At 52.4% G+C, this 12,734-nt stretch overlaps 7 protein-coding genes across 7 annotated transcripts; 3 read left to right on the top strand and 4 right to left on the bottom strand.

Annotated features, from left to right (window-relative positions):
• Nucleotides 1-554: 554 nt before the first annotated feature.
• On the top strand, nucleotides 555-1,536 carry PG994_002934 (uncharacterized protein; the record flags this gene model as incomplete). Its single annotated transcript, XM_066854343.1, has 3 exons — nucleotides 555-593; nucleotides 651-974; nucleotides 1,048-1,536. 3 exons carry the CDS (start codon nucleotides 555-557, stop codon nucleotides 1,534-1,536), a joined length of 852 nt encoding a protein of 283 aa, XP_066720198.1.
• A 2,120-nt stretch (nucleotides 1,537-3,656) lies between these two features.
• PG994_002933 (uncharacterized protein) lies at nucleotides 3,657-5,213 on the top strand (the record flags this gene model as incomplete). The annotated part of the gene is made up of 1 exon (XM_066854342.1): nucleotides 3,657-5,213. The coding sequence occupies one exon, from the start codon at nucleotides 3,657-3,659 to the stop codon at nucleotides 5,211-5,213; it is 1,557 nt and encodes a 518-aa protein (XP_066720197.1).
• Nucleotides 5,214-6,201: 988 nt separating this feature from the next.
• Nucleotides 6,202-6,438, top strand: PG994_002932 (uncharacterized protein; the record flags this gene model as incomplete). Its single annotated transcript, XM_066854341.1, has 1 exon — nucleotides 6,202-6,438. The coding sequence occupies one exon, from the start codon at nucleotides 6,202-6,204 to the stop codon at nucleotides 6,436-6,438; it is 237 nt and encodes a 78-aa protein (XP_066720196.1).
• A 1,026-nt stretch (nucleotides 6,439-7,464) lies between these two features.
• On the bottom strand, nucleotides 7,465-8,326 carry PG994_002931 (uncharacterized protein; the record flags this gene model as incomplete). Its single annotated transcript, XM_066854340.1, has 2 exons — nucleotides 7,465-7,973; nucleotides 8,026-8,326. The coding sequence occupies 2 exons, from the start codon at nucleotides 8,324-8,326 to the stop codon at nucleotides 7,465-7,467; spliced, it is 810 nt and encodes a 269-aa protein (XP_066720195.1).
• Nucleotides 8,327-9,578: 1,252 nt separating this feature from the next.
• Nucleotides 9,579-10,163, bottom strand: PG994_002930 (uncharacterized protein; the record flags this gene model as incomplete). Its single annotated transcript, XM_066854339.1, has 4 exons — nucleotides 9,579-9,668; nucleotides 9,836-9,912; nucleotides 9,963-10,002; nucleotides 10,059-10,163. 4 exons carry the CDS (start codon nucleotides 10,161-10,163, stop codon nucleotides 9,579-9,581), a joined length of 312 nt encoding a protein of 103 aa, XP_066720194.1.
• A 183-nt stretch (nucleotides 10,164-10,346) lies between these two features.
• Nucleotides 10,347-10,589, bottom strand: PG994_002929 (uncharacterized protein; the record flags this gene model as incomplete). Its single annotated transcript, XM_066854338.1, has 1 exon — nucleotides 10,347-10,589. One exon carries the CDS (start codon nucleotides 10,587-10,589, stop codon nucleotides 10,347-10,349), a length of 243 nt encoding a protein of 80 aa, XP_066720193.1.
• A 1,808-nt stretch (nucleotides 10,590-12,397) lies between these two features.
• PG994_002928 (cleavage and polyadenylation specific factor 5) lies at nucleotides 12,398-12,709 on the bottom strand (the record flags this gene model as incomplete). The annotated part of the gene is made up of 1 exon (XM_066854337.1): nucleotides 12,398-12,709. One exon carries the CDS (start codon nucleotides 12,707-12,709, stop codon nucleotides 12,398-12,400), a length of 312 nt encoding a protein of 103 aa, XP_066720192.1.
• Nucleotides 12,710-12,734: the final 25 nt, after the last annotated feature.

Here is a 12,734-nt window from a genome sequence, read left to right as displayed (position 1 = left end):
AATCAACGGTGGAATAGCTGTTGAAAATCCGAAGCGTTGATGTATCTGTCAACGTTGATTTCGATTTAGACGTGTATTGGACGGTCTAAGGGGCGTTATTCCGTATCTCAACGTTGGCAGAATCCTGTACTGTAGTTCAATGGTTTATTTGAACCAGCCTAGCCTGCTACGGTAAGACATTGCCGATAAGCATGGGTCTCTCTCGCACCCAATCTCGCATTGCATCATTTCTCTCAGGCCGTTGGTGGGGGTTTCTCTGGGATATGGAGGGGCAGACAGCTTTTATCGAGATACAGTAGCCGAATGCAGCTGCTGCTGATAAATGCAGACAGAATATCGTCGCCGATAATCGCTGGCCTTGCGCAAATAACTAAAGAAACTTTTATGACTCTACATAGATTTGCAGTTGGGCACGCACCTACTTCGCAGTACTCAAACTTCTATTAAAATCGTTGGAAGAAAGTGATGGTTATTGCCGTGTCGTCCTAATCAATTACCCAACTCAACCCGCTTCTACAACTGCCCAAGCGCGACAAGTCACCAGAAAGCCGGAGATGTCTCTGACCAAGGTCAAGCATATCATTCTCGTAGTAGTATTAGGTTGGATTCAACTGAAAATGGTGAACTTCGACTAATGTGATCCATGGCAGGTATTGTCCGGGAAAGGCGGCGTCGGCAAATCGTCCGTCACGACACAACTCGCCCTCTCCCTCTCTCTCGCCGGCCACTCTGTCGGTGTTCTCGATGTCGACTTGACCGGACCTTCCATGCCACGCATGTTCAATATTGAAGAAGCAAAGGTCACACAAGCCCCCGGTGGTTGGCTGCCGGTGACGGTCCACGAAGCAAATGTCGAGGCGGGCGTTGGCGAACTACGATGCATGAGCCTGGGCTTCCTCTTGCGCGGTCGCGGCGACGCCGTGGTCTGGCGCGGCCCCAAGAAGATCGCCATGGTCCGCCAGTTCTTGTCCGACGTGCTATGGGGCGAGCTGGACTACCTCCTGATCGATACGCCTCCCGGGACTTCAGACGAACACATCACTCTAGCTGAAACCCCTCTTGAAGGATGCGCGCCCCGGCCAGGTCGCGGGGGCGGTGGTGGTGACCACGCCCCAGGCAGTAGCTACGGCGGACGTTCGAAGAGAACTCAACTTTTGCTCCAAGACGGGCATACCTATCATTGGCGTAATCGAGAACATGGCCGGGTTCGTTTGCCCTAACTGCGCTGAGTGCACTAACATCTTCAGCAAAGGCGGTGGTGAGGTGATGGCGCAGGAATTCAACGTGCGCTTTCTGGGTGCTGTGCCCATCGATCCACAATTTGTCATGTTGATCGAGACTGGAGCGCAACCAGTCTACCCCGCGGGAACCATAGTGAATGGCAAGGACATATCAGGGGCCAGTACCTCAGCAGAGCAGGCGGCGCAAACAACAACAAGGAAAGACGCAGCGTTACTGGCGGACAAGTATCGAGGTTGCTCACTGGAACCCCTATTCAATCAAATCACACGGGATATTGTGGCAGCTACCGGATGAAGCCAAGCCGAGTCAAGTCTCGGTTTCAACCCAACAGCACAACATACCGGGGCTGCCCATGCATTCGATGCGACATATGTTATTCAAGCAAATGACGACTGGTGAGGTTATGTGCCAGCCCACGATGACAATAATCTGCAAGACACGACAATAGCTGTTTGCAAGAGCGTGGGCTGGAACCGTGGTGTTAACTCTATCTGTCATGACTTAACATGAGGTTCTGGCGAGATGCAGATCACGCACATAGCCTAACCTAGGCCCTTGGAGAGGCTCGAGGGTTCTTGCTGCCGTTGCACACTCTCTGTTTTGGAAGCAAAGAAAACAGATCCGATGCAACCAACACGGAGCGCAGCTGGGGGATCCAAAGCAATACGTAGCACATGTCGGGTATTGAGCATGGTTGGAAGCTCACTCTTTCTACTTGTCCTCTGGTTGGTGCCCAAACTCCACTAGCGGTGTAAGCTGGGTATGAGGTACACTCCATCCCCAGCCGTGCAAGTGGCCGGCAGCAGGCAAGTCATCTCTGTCTAGTGGTGGTTTAATATAGGTTAGATACAAATATATCAAGTCCAACAAAAGATAAGGCCGACGGGAAACAAAGGTTGGGTGATAGCTGTCAGCCCAATATTTCCAAGGTTGTGATTGATGCCAAGACTGGGAGATCGACTGCATTTGTTTACCCATTCGTACCTGACAGAGTGAGCGCTGGGGCAGTTATCGTCCATGCGCCAAGAAGAACACACACAAAAAAACCGAGTCTCCACCCTAAAATCTGCATGGTGACATGACCGACCTCCGTGGTTGGAGGCGGCTCAGCAGAGAGGCAGAGAGGGAAAGGCGTCCCCGCAGTGCCTCGGAGTCACTACAAGGCCTGCAAGGACCGCAAGAGTACCTGGAGTTACAGCCCACCTACCCACTGACGGCTGCTGCGCACATGCACGATCATCCACACCCACCACCAAAAGCTGATTTACTGCTGCTGATTCGATTGGGCCAGGCACAAAATTCTGCCATAGTCGTGCAGGTGCTGAATCAAGAAAAACCTCTCGCTCCCCGGCTTAACTTTGATTGACTTTTACCGACTCAACCTCTGCCCACTGTTCCCGCGCAGAACAGGATATAAATTATTTCCGCTTGGACAGATCCAAAGAAGCTCTGCCCCTTTGGTTTTCAGCCATTCAACTTTTACCGCTACTGCTGTTGCATTACTTTGCCTAAACTCTATTCTCAGCAAGAAGACCCTTCAGCTTTTTTTGTTACTCCTCCTTCAGACGACGGACCTCGAATCCCTACCGCGACGACACGACGACCGATTCTCGTGAACTGCTTCCGCTTTCCCAAACGCTGGCTCCATCTTCTGACGAATCTGGGCCGTCCATGTTTCTCACTCAACACTCGGGAAGCTTGATCTAGACGATCCGAACCTCTGGCCTGACTCTACGAATCAGGCGCATTGTCCTGCTGTCGTCGTAATCCCATCCCATCAGTTCTTCCATGAACCCGGCGGACCTGCTACGCTTCCTCTCCAAGCCAGCAAAGTACGTGAAAGATAAATAAGCGCCATGGCATCCCGACTATCTTAACTAACACTCGACACATAGGCCCCGATAACCCCAGTTTTCACCGTTCCTCTTCACACACCTCTCCGGTTTTTCTTACCAAACAACTATCCACCCCGACCACACCATCTTTGCAGATACCCTCGTCTGCCAGGCCCGATACTCCACCACAGGTATCGGTTTCTTGCACGAGCGAGGCTTAGATATCAACAAGTCACAATTCCTTCATCACAGGTCTTCCTCCTCCCGCCTCGCGGCCGCCCTCCTTAACGTCCCTACGTGAGACGTTACCAAGCTATATACTTGCATTGCTGCTGGCGTAGCCAGCATCTGACCTCTCTCCCACCCACCTGTGGGCCTACTCTCTCAGACGAACACCGCAAGGTTCGTTTGGGTGGCAGTCAGTGCTCCGCGGTCGCTGCAGTATCCGCCGCCAACCCCATTCAGTCCATCATCGGCCCGTCTCGATCGATCGATCCTCGCAGTAGGACCGTCCTAATCTGGAGAAGAAAAAAAGAGTTGTGTTTGGATATTCACGACTTGCACAGTCGCAGTACGGAGATGGTCGACTTTGAAGTACCCACCAACCAAATCATCTCGCCGTCTGAGGATACACCTCAGTTGACGATCAATCATGAAGTCGCGGCAGATTTAGACTCGTCCAACGCCTTCGAGGGGCCTGAGAAGCTTCTTGAAGTCTGGTTCGCACCCAGTGCGGACGCTCTTCCCCATGGAGTCAAGCCGGACGGCCTGAAGGCCGTGGCGTCCGATATTTGGGTGCCAATGCTGGACGAGGTCCACTGCAAGGTTCTCTCCACCATCAAGTCGGAGCATATCGATTCCTACCTGCTCTCCGAGTCCAGCATGTTTGTCTTCCCCCACAAGCTAATTCTGAAGACCTGCGGCACCACCACATTGCTCCGAGGCTTGCACAGCCTTCTTCGCATTGCAGCAGTCGAGGCTGGCTTCCCGTTCCACAATGTGAAGAGTGTGGAGGACGAGCACGTGGCGGCAACCCCTTACCGAGTGTTCTACAGTCGCAAGAACTTCCTCTACCCCGAGAAGCAGCCGAGCCCCCACCGGAGCTGGAAGCAGGAGGTCGATTTCCTGGACGAGACATTCGAGCACGGTAGTGCGTACATGGTGGGAAAGATGAATGGAGATCACTGGTACCTCTACATCACCTCTCCGCAGACCAACTCGCCACCTCGTACTCCCGAAAGCGACCAGGAACCGCCTTTCCTGCCCAGCGGCTGGAAGATTCCCACTGGGCTGGCCACGGCCTTCAACGGCGCTCCCGAGAGTAACGACGAGACCCTCGAGATCCTAATGACTGATCTCGACCCTGAGAATGCTAAGCAGTTTTACTTGGATCGCGTGAGTGCGGTCGCGCGCGCTGAGTGTCCTAAGCAGGTTCAGGAGGCACAGCAAGTTGCCGAGGAAAGCCTGGGCGACTTGTCCGCCAGCGTTGATACGCTCAAAACGACCAGCACAGCCGTCAGTCACACAGATGAGACATTCGATGCCGCTAGCTTGGACAGCAACTCAGACGGGAACGGTACCCACACCCCCATGTCTGAGTTGGCTGAGATCAACCAAGCTACAGAGGGTCACGTGCTTGGTACCGTTGTCTCGGATGCTTGCGGGCTCTCTGGCGTCTATCCGAAGGACAAGTACCCGGACGCTCGCATTGATGCCTACATGTTTGATCCATGTGGCTTCTCTGCCAATGGAGTCATCCCCTCCCCTCACCTCGGTGAGGGTGGCGAGAAGTCTACTCACTACTTCACTGTTCATGTAACCCCCGAGCCTCAGTGCTCGTACGCATCTTTCGAGACCAACGTCCCGGGGGGGCAAAAGGGCCGAGAGACGTCCGAGGTTATTGAGTACGTGGTGGAGATCTTCAAGCCGGGTCATTTCAGTGTTACGCTGTTCGAGGCCAAGGGAGACGACGTAGCCAAAGGTGTTGCTCGAAACAAGCGTCTCGAGAAGATCCGAGGCTACCGTCGCATCGACAGAATTGTCCATGACTTTGAGGATTATGACTTGGTCTTCCGCTACTACGAGCGTGATGGCTGGGTCGGCGGATCAGGGCTTCGAGTTGGAGAGGAGCTGTAAGCCTGGTGCAACGGACAGGTATCTCTCAGAAATATATGATTTCACACGCCTGGATGATATAGCGATACCATTTCGTTTCTGTGGAATTGGTTTCCCATTCGTTAATTTTGACGAACCTCCCATCATTTGGTTTCCGATCTTGGTCTTGCACACGGCAAGCGACATCACGATATTGCTATATGACTCTATTTATTCGTTCTTTTCGGCTATACTTATAGCTATATTCAAAATGGCATATCTTAATCTACCAAAACTGCCTTCTTGCTCCAACACCGTGGCGGCGATGTCTTGCTTCAGCTTCGTTGGATGTATCGCAAACACGCCTACAAGCGTTCGGGAGATTAAACTTAGACAAATCGGTTAAAGGTATAAGACATGACCCAAGACTTGGGTATGGTATCTTATGACATCATGTGGACACATTAAATGCTCGCTACGGATTGGAATATATAGGAATTGAGTTAGTAACCTTGTCAACCATGCTGCTGGGCAGTCTCGCGATCAGGGATGAGCCGGCTTTCTATGTCTTGGTCTTCACAGCCGCAATATGACCAAGGAGATTTCTTTCAAGCTATCCTGTTTCTGCAATACCCGAGAGAACCAGCATGTAACATGGGTTCGCCTAAGCAGCTTCGTTTGAGATCGTGCCACGACAAACACCATTACTCAATCTTACGAAGCATCGTGGCCTTTTTCTGCACATCAGCTGTGCCCCCTGAGCTGAAAAGATCGAGACATTTTGCGATATCGGATCCGTGTAGCATCCTTTCCCTCAATCTATCGTCGAGATGGCTGACGATCTCTCTTTGGTTGAACGTGTTGAGAGTTGTTGCGAGCTGGAAGGAGGGGGACTGACTGACTACATAATGGGGGTTTACATGCCATGTGGAAGAACATCGCCTGTTCCCGATCATCATACCTCCACCATCACTGTCTGAAATCCATCATCATATCCTCTGGCTTCTACCTATCTACTAAGTTTCTCAACATGATGCTCACTCTCATCATTGTCATCTTTCTTTCCAACTCCAGCCTCAGTGCTGCCATGGCGATGTCGACCACGGATAGGATTCGTAGCAGAGCTATCACCGCGGTCGGGGAGATTGTCGAGTTGTGTCCCAACCCCGACTTTCAAGGTATTGACGAAACCATACCCTGCCTCAATTACACCGACCCTACCACGCCCAAGCGCTACGGCCAGAGGGACACATGTAGTAAGCTTTGAAACGTTTCGAGGCCCAGTCTTGCGCCTTTCGTGACGAGATTAGGAAGACATTAACCGACGGTCTCGAGTAGTCAGCTTGGAGGGCTCTCCCTTACACGTCGGATCGCCACAGGGGGTCTCATCGGTCAGGATTTATGGCACTACTGTCATGAACTGCACGCTGTACAAGTACGAATAATTTTCCCTTGCATTCTCTTCCCTATCGGGTGTCTGTCTGTCGTTCCTCTTTGTTCTCACCGCCCGAACGAAGCAAGTATGCAATGAAAGAAGAAGAAGAATAAGAGAAAGAGACGCAATGGCCATGATTATCATACAGACGTTGTCTTCTATACATATGATGCTGACTCTATACCAACTCTTTTACAGGTCCGAGAACTGCGAACCCGACACGCCGTTGAATGGCCATATCATCGTCAGCACGGGCGAAGCCCGACTGTATGGGGGCGTCGGGCCGGATGACCCTGACGCTATTGACGACAGAACTGTGGCTTTCAGGTGCAGAGAGCCAGAGGGACCTCCTTTCCATAAGTATTCGCCTACTACTGCTAAATTTCTAGCATAATGGTGCTAGGAGGACCGACAACACTCTTCCACATATCCCACACATACGAAGGCGTGCTAGTTGTCTTGTCTATGCAGCGGAGGAAGTAGTAGAAGATTGTCAATTGTAAGAGGCGGAGGGGGAGGTTTCCGTCGACTCCTGTATCAGTACTAAGAAAATCGAGTGTACGTTTCTCAAGTTATTGTAGCATCCGGTCGGGATCGCGGCTGGTATGATGTGAAATCCCTGAGATGTTTGATAGAGGTAACTTGATCTGTAAGGGCTTGCTCACATCCAGTCCAAGTTCCAATACGATTAGTCTCCCGTCATATTGTATGTCAAGGCCACAGCCATTCGTACGGACAGAAGCTTTCAACATGCGATTTCCCACATGCTCGTTACTACTGTCCTCGGCCGGTTCGCTTAGCCCGCAAGATCCGAGAGGGGCGATTTTGGCCGAAATGATCCTCCATAGATATGGATCATTATTTTGAGTTGAGCTCTCCTAGGATCTTCCGGACTTCTGTCGCATCCACCTCATCATCTCCTCCTGTCAGGCAAGAAGAATGGACCCACGGTTCTTTCCCATCACTACCTCTCCCGCCACGGCCTAGATCTATCTTTGAGCACAGCTCTCCCACATTGCCGCTTCTTACCCCGCCGCCCGCGATAATCTCGATACTGTCGCCAGCCTTTGCCATGATCTTTCTCAGTGTGGCGATGTTTTGGGCCGCATTGCCAGGACCGCCTGACGTGAGGATGCCGTCGACGCCCATCTGCACAAGCGACGCCAACGCATTCTCCCACTCTGTCACTGTTCCCGAAGTCCCGTCGTCGTCGGCGGCGGCACCACCACCCACGTTGTCGCAGCCCACAATGTCGTCGAACGCGCGATGGAAGACGGTCTTGTACGGCCTCGAAGCCGCAACCAGCCTCTGCGCAGTCTCAACCTGCAGAACGACCCTGCTACCACCACCACCACCACCCTCGGTTTCTGTCACTGCCGACAGAGCCCCAAACACGAAGCCGTCACCCCTCCCCGACACGCATCGCGCCCGATGCCTTGAGTTCCTCGATGGACCGCACCATCCCGTCGATCTCGGCATCCGAGTATAGGAAGTCTCGTTGCCCCTCCTCCTCCTGCCCCATGGGAGGACCGCGCGGGCGGATCATGACGCGCACGGGGACTTGCGCATCTCGGAGATGTGCCACATCCTCGACGGTGGGCGTCAGGCCGCCGGCTAGGTAGGACCCCGCGGCGTTGAGCTCGATGCGGGCTGCGCCGGCTGCGATGGCGGGGAGCGCGGAGGCGGGGCCGAAGATGGGGACCTCGAGGTTCGCAGGCATTTTCTTCCTCGTATGTAATGTAGCGGTGTGAGTGATCCTGCGCTAGAGATGCAAAGAAGAATAGAGTCCCCCCAAAGCCCAGGTTTGTAGACAGACAGTCGCCCACTCAGGGCAGAATGAATGAGACGGAGGGATTTGCTTCGAACGTACAGTTCATTGGATGGTACGTCTGGAATGCAAGTAGGTTCTCTCTCCAATTGATGCGATTGACTGGATGACTAATCGTGCATTCAAAGACCCTTTGTTCAACTCTTCTCCTGCCTCCACGTCAAAACGTGGACATCATCCCTTCGAAGCACTTGCCGCCACCGGTGCCGCCAGCTATCATTACAGGGTAAGCTTACAGGGTAGCACGTACACTACGCGTCTCGAGCACCTGCTGGGGAGGCCTTTGTCTTTGATCCAGGTAGCCTATATGAGTGGTCCGAGATGGTTAGCAGCGACGTCTATGAAAATACGCATTCGAACCCACGCAGCTTGGCCATACCGCCTAATGCTAATTGAATTCAAATGTTCTCTTTTGAAATTTCTACTGGGCTGGAAAATACGAAGTGGACCGGTTGAAGGAATATGGTCGAAGTTGGACAACTAGATTGATATCTGTCACGAAGGAGCCATGACGCTGCCCGCGTAGATACTTTTGTTGCCTTGATATAATTTTTCTAATTCTCTAAGATATTTTACTTACTTATGAATACTATATGGCCACGAGATTCATTATTATATGTATGTATTATTTTGTAAATTGCAGGTCACGACGGGTGGTTTTTCGAGTATTTACCGAGTATGTGTATTAATTTTTTATTTTTTATTTCGTCCATCTACGGTGAACGTCGTTATTACGGCTTCTCGTGCCGTTTGGTTCCGTTTGAGCCAGCTTTTGTGGGCCTTCGGTTCGGTTGGTTCCGTTTGGCCCAACTTTTACGGGCCTTCCTTCCGTTTAGTTCCGTTTGGGCAAATTTAGCATTACACCGGCAGGAGAACGGACTTCAAAAATTGATTTTATTTTATTTTATTTTCATTTTTTTTTTCAGACCGCAAAATATGCAGTATGCTGGGCACTTTCGTTTAAAGCGCTGCATAACGTTCTTCTTGTCCTTGAGGTCGAAGAGGGCGCCAGTGGCCTGCCAGTCGGCCGGCACCTTACTCATTAAGAGAGCAAAACGACACCGTCGCCAAAGACATTGGGGCACTACTTTAGCAAGATGGCTTTCGTCCAAAATCCCAGCAGCAGCAGCAGGCGTTGCGCTTGTCATCTGCCGCGGCGATTTGGCGTAGCATAGGCAAGGGTGTCAAAGAGAGCACGGTGCTCTCTCGTAGGCACAACAGCCCATGAGTCGTTCTGTTCGCAACAGAAGCAGAGGCTCGCGCTCTCTATCTCTCTCCCTCGGTGTCCAGCGCGTGGGCGGAATCGGGTTATGCTCCCGGCCGTAGTAGGTCCGGAGGCTGTGCGCCTCGTTGCGGATGCTGGCGCCGCAGAGAGTGCGGTTGGGCTGCTCCTGGGCTTACGTTGGTGTCGAAGAGTAGCGCGTCGACGGGAGGACAGTACCACGTGTCGAAACTCTGAGGCTCGGTGATGCGCTCGACTTGACCACCATAGGAGTCTCAGATCGGGGTGTAAGGGATCCGGGAATACTCGTTACATCGTTTGTATCTCGTATAGACTGATCCTGCCACTTAATGGTGGTTCAACTTATGGCTTCAGGCCGGAGGACGGGAAAACTCCACAAACCCCATCTTGGGCGAATGGGGTTTTGACAGGTGGATAAGAGTTGATGAGCAACACGGGCTGACCATCGTCGCCACCGTTGCCAGGGGACAACAACTTGAACTCCATCTTGGGCGACTGTGATTGGGTTCTTTTCGCAAGGGTTATGCTAGGCGATGCTGGACGGGTTAGTCGACGCGCAAGGTTACATCCGAAAGTGTTGGTCTCACTTGAGTTGACTGCTTGAGATGGCGACTACAGCACGTCCCCATGTAGGCGGCAGACGCAGCGGACGTACCGACCGCCCGTCCGTCAGCTCGCCACGGAAGCCTCGCCTGGGTCCAGGCCAGGTCTCGGTGCGCCTGAGGTGGCTTGGTGCCCTTCTTGTTGTTCTTCTTGAGTGCCATTGTGTCTTCCACCATCATCCTCCACATCGTCCTCGGCCTCGACGGTATCCTTGGTCTTCTTGGGAACAGTTATCTCGCTGAAGCGCGAGAGCACGCTTAGCAAGCACAGCGGACTCGTCGCCGCCGTCTTGCTCGTCCTCGTCGACATCGTCGCGCTTGCGCTCGGAGCCCTCGCCAACCGGAGTGGCCTGCTTGCCAGCAGCAGTGTCGGTTTCAACAGCCTAGTCGAGCTTCTGGCGGAGCTGCGTCCTGGAAGTATGGTCAGCCGCTGTCGTAACGTGTTTAATACAAGGAGTAGATTAATCAGCCATAAATTACATCAAGTTCTTGGTGCTTCTGAAGTTCTTGTAACCGGACCTCGGGCCGGACTTCTCGTTCTGGTGCTGCGGAAGTTCTTATACCCGGCGAGGCGGCCGAGCTTCTTGAAGTCGAATTGAAGCTGTCTGGTGACGAATTGGTACATAGTGAGGACAGAGAGAGCTTCCATAGTGAATAAAAAACCATAGATAGTCGCCGATTCTTCGAGATATGAAATCAGTTGTCGGTGATTCCTCAAGACATAGACATTGTCGGCAATTCTTTGAGCAATAGACACACCTTAGATTCATTCTTGTCGGTGGTGATTATAGGAAAGCCCATTGTTAATGAATCGCCATCCACGCAGACTATCAATAATGAATTTTAAGTCTGTGGACCACATAATGCAGTGAATTCTGTGTCGGGGATGAGTTCGACTTACCAGGTCCTGCGCTGCCTACTCAGCGACCTCCGCATGGGCGTACTCGACAAAGGCGAATACGTTCATTCCGTAGCCTGCGAGGATAACGCGTTAGCAGCCTTCCTACATGATATTGCGGGGTATCTCTTACCGGAACGACCCTTCTTTCCTTCTGGATTACCTGGACGTTTATGACATGTCCGATTTCTCCGGCGAGGTTGCGGGCTGGTCGACCGTCAACCTCACTGGTTTGTGGATGGTTGCACTATCGCCAGTTGCCCACGTTCTCTGACTTGATCTTCTTGCCACGAGGGGAGTTCTGGTCGTCCCCCGATATCTCGTCCACGTAGTCGTTGTAAGCCTTAGTTCGCTTCACTGCCTTTCCGGCAGGCGGGCCGTTGGCGACTCTCCTTACCCTTCTCGCGCGATTTGGTCTTATCATTACCAAATAAGCTCTTATCGCATTGGTCAGGCTAAGCATCCTCTGTCTGACTGTCTCTTCGGCGGTCATGCAGGTGGGAATGTCAGGAACACGAGTTCCGAAGGTCGTCTTCCTTGGAGGCCATGCCAATTTGGCACGTTAAGGGTAGAAACAGAACGTGAATATCCTCTCCACCGTCGCGTCAGACTCGTCAATCTGTTTTCTGGGGTCTGTCCTGGTGGCCCCAGTAGGCGTAGCCTATGCAGGACGGGAGCCAGGGCCTCGGTGTTCAGGTGGAAGCCATAAGAGATACTGATGGCATAGCACAGTGCCTTGAGGTCGCTGACCGGGACGCGGTAGCGTGGGTGGTCTGCTCGGAATCGGCCAATTTTGCGTTGGATATAAATGCGAGTTGGGTGAGGTGGCGCAACATGGGCGTGATTCCATGCCGCTCAGTATGCAAGGGGGACTGGGTGGCGCGTCATCGCCAGCCTCGTCACCATGCGGCAAACCCGAAGGACATCCCTTGAGATACCAGCTTTAGCTGGTTATCAATCACCAATCGTGGTCTTGACAAATCATGGTTGGCCACGAGCACGCCTCAGATCGGTTGGTCTCACCAATGCGCAATAACGGTCATCTTGAAAGCCGATCTTCGAATTTCTGAAAGTAGCCCAAGGCCAGCAATCCGTCCAAAGTACTTTGATGTTTGAATCTCGTAGCATTGCCAGTCTCCCACTCTCCCTTCCCTACCAATATTTCGAGATCTCGTGGTGACATCTTACAGTCCATACTCGTCTCCAGCGACGCTTCCCATCTACTTGGTCGAATCTATACGAAACTTCATTCCGACGAGCACGGAGACAATCTTTACACCCTCTTCAGGGTACATCTCGATTAAATGCTCCTGCATCATGAAAAGCAACTGCGACATTTCCTCGAAAGAAAAGGCAGCATTGCATGCCTTGCCGTTATCTCTAATGTCGTCATCTCCAGCCAAACTCTCGGTGTGGGGCTTATATCCCTCGGCTGCAGAACCGGGTGTTGTGGCCACAACCCCGCCATCTTCGTACACGATCTCGAAGTTGTATTTGCTCAGAAGATGAGGGACTGCCAGTCTTGACACCATAGGATAAGAATCATGACATCATCAG

This window comes from Apiospora phragmitis (assembly GCF_038363925.1).
Source record: "Apiospora phragmitis strain CBS 135458 chromosome Unknown utg000003l:1.0-2676785.0:1.0-2680665.0, whole genome shotgun sequence".
NCBI lineage: Eukaryota > Fungi > Ascomycota > Sordariomycetes > Amphisphaeriales > Apiosporaceae > Apiospora > Apiospora phragmitis.
The sequence above is the reverse complement of the archived record's forward strand: the minus strand, read 5'-3'. Positions and strand labels throughout refer to the sequence as shown.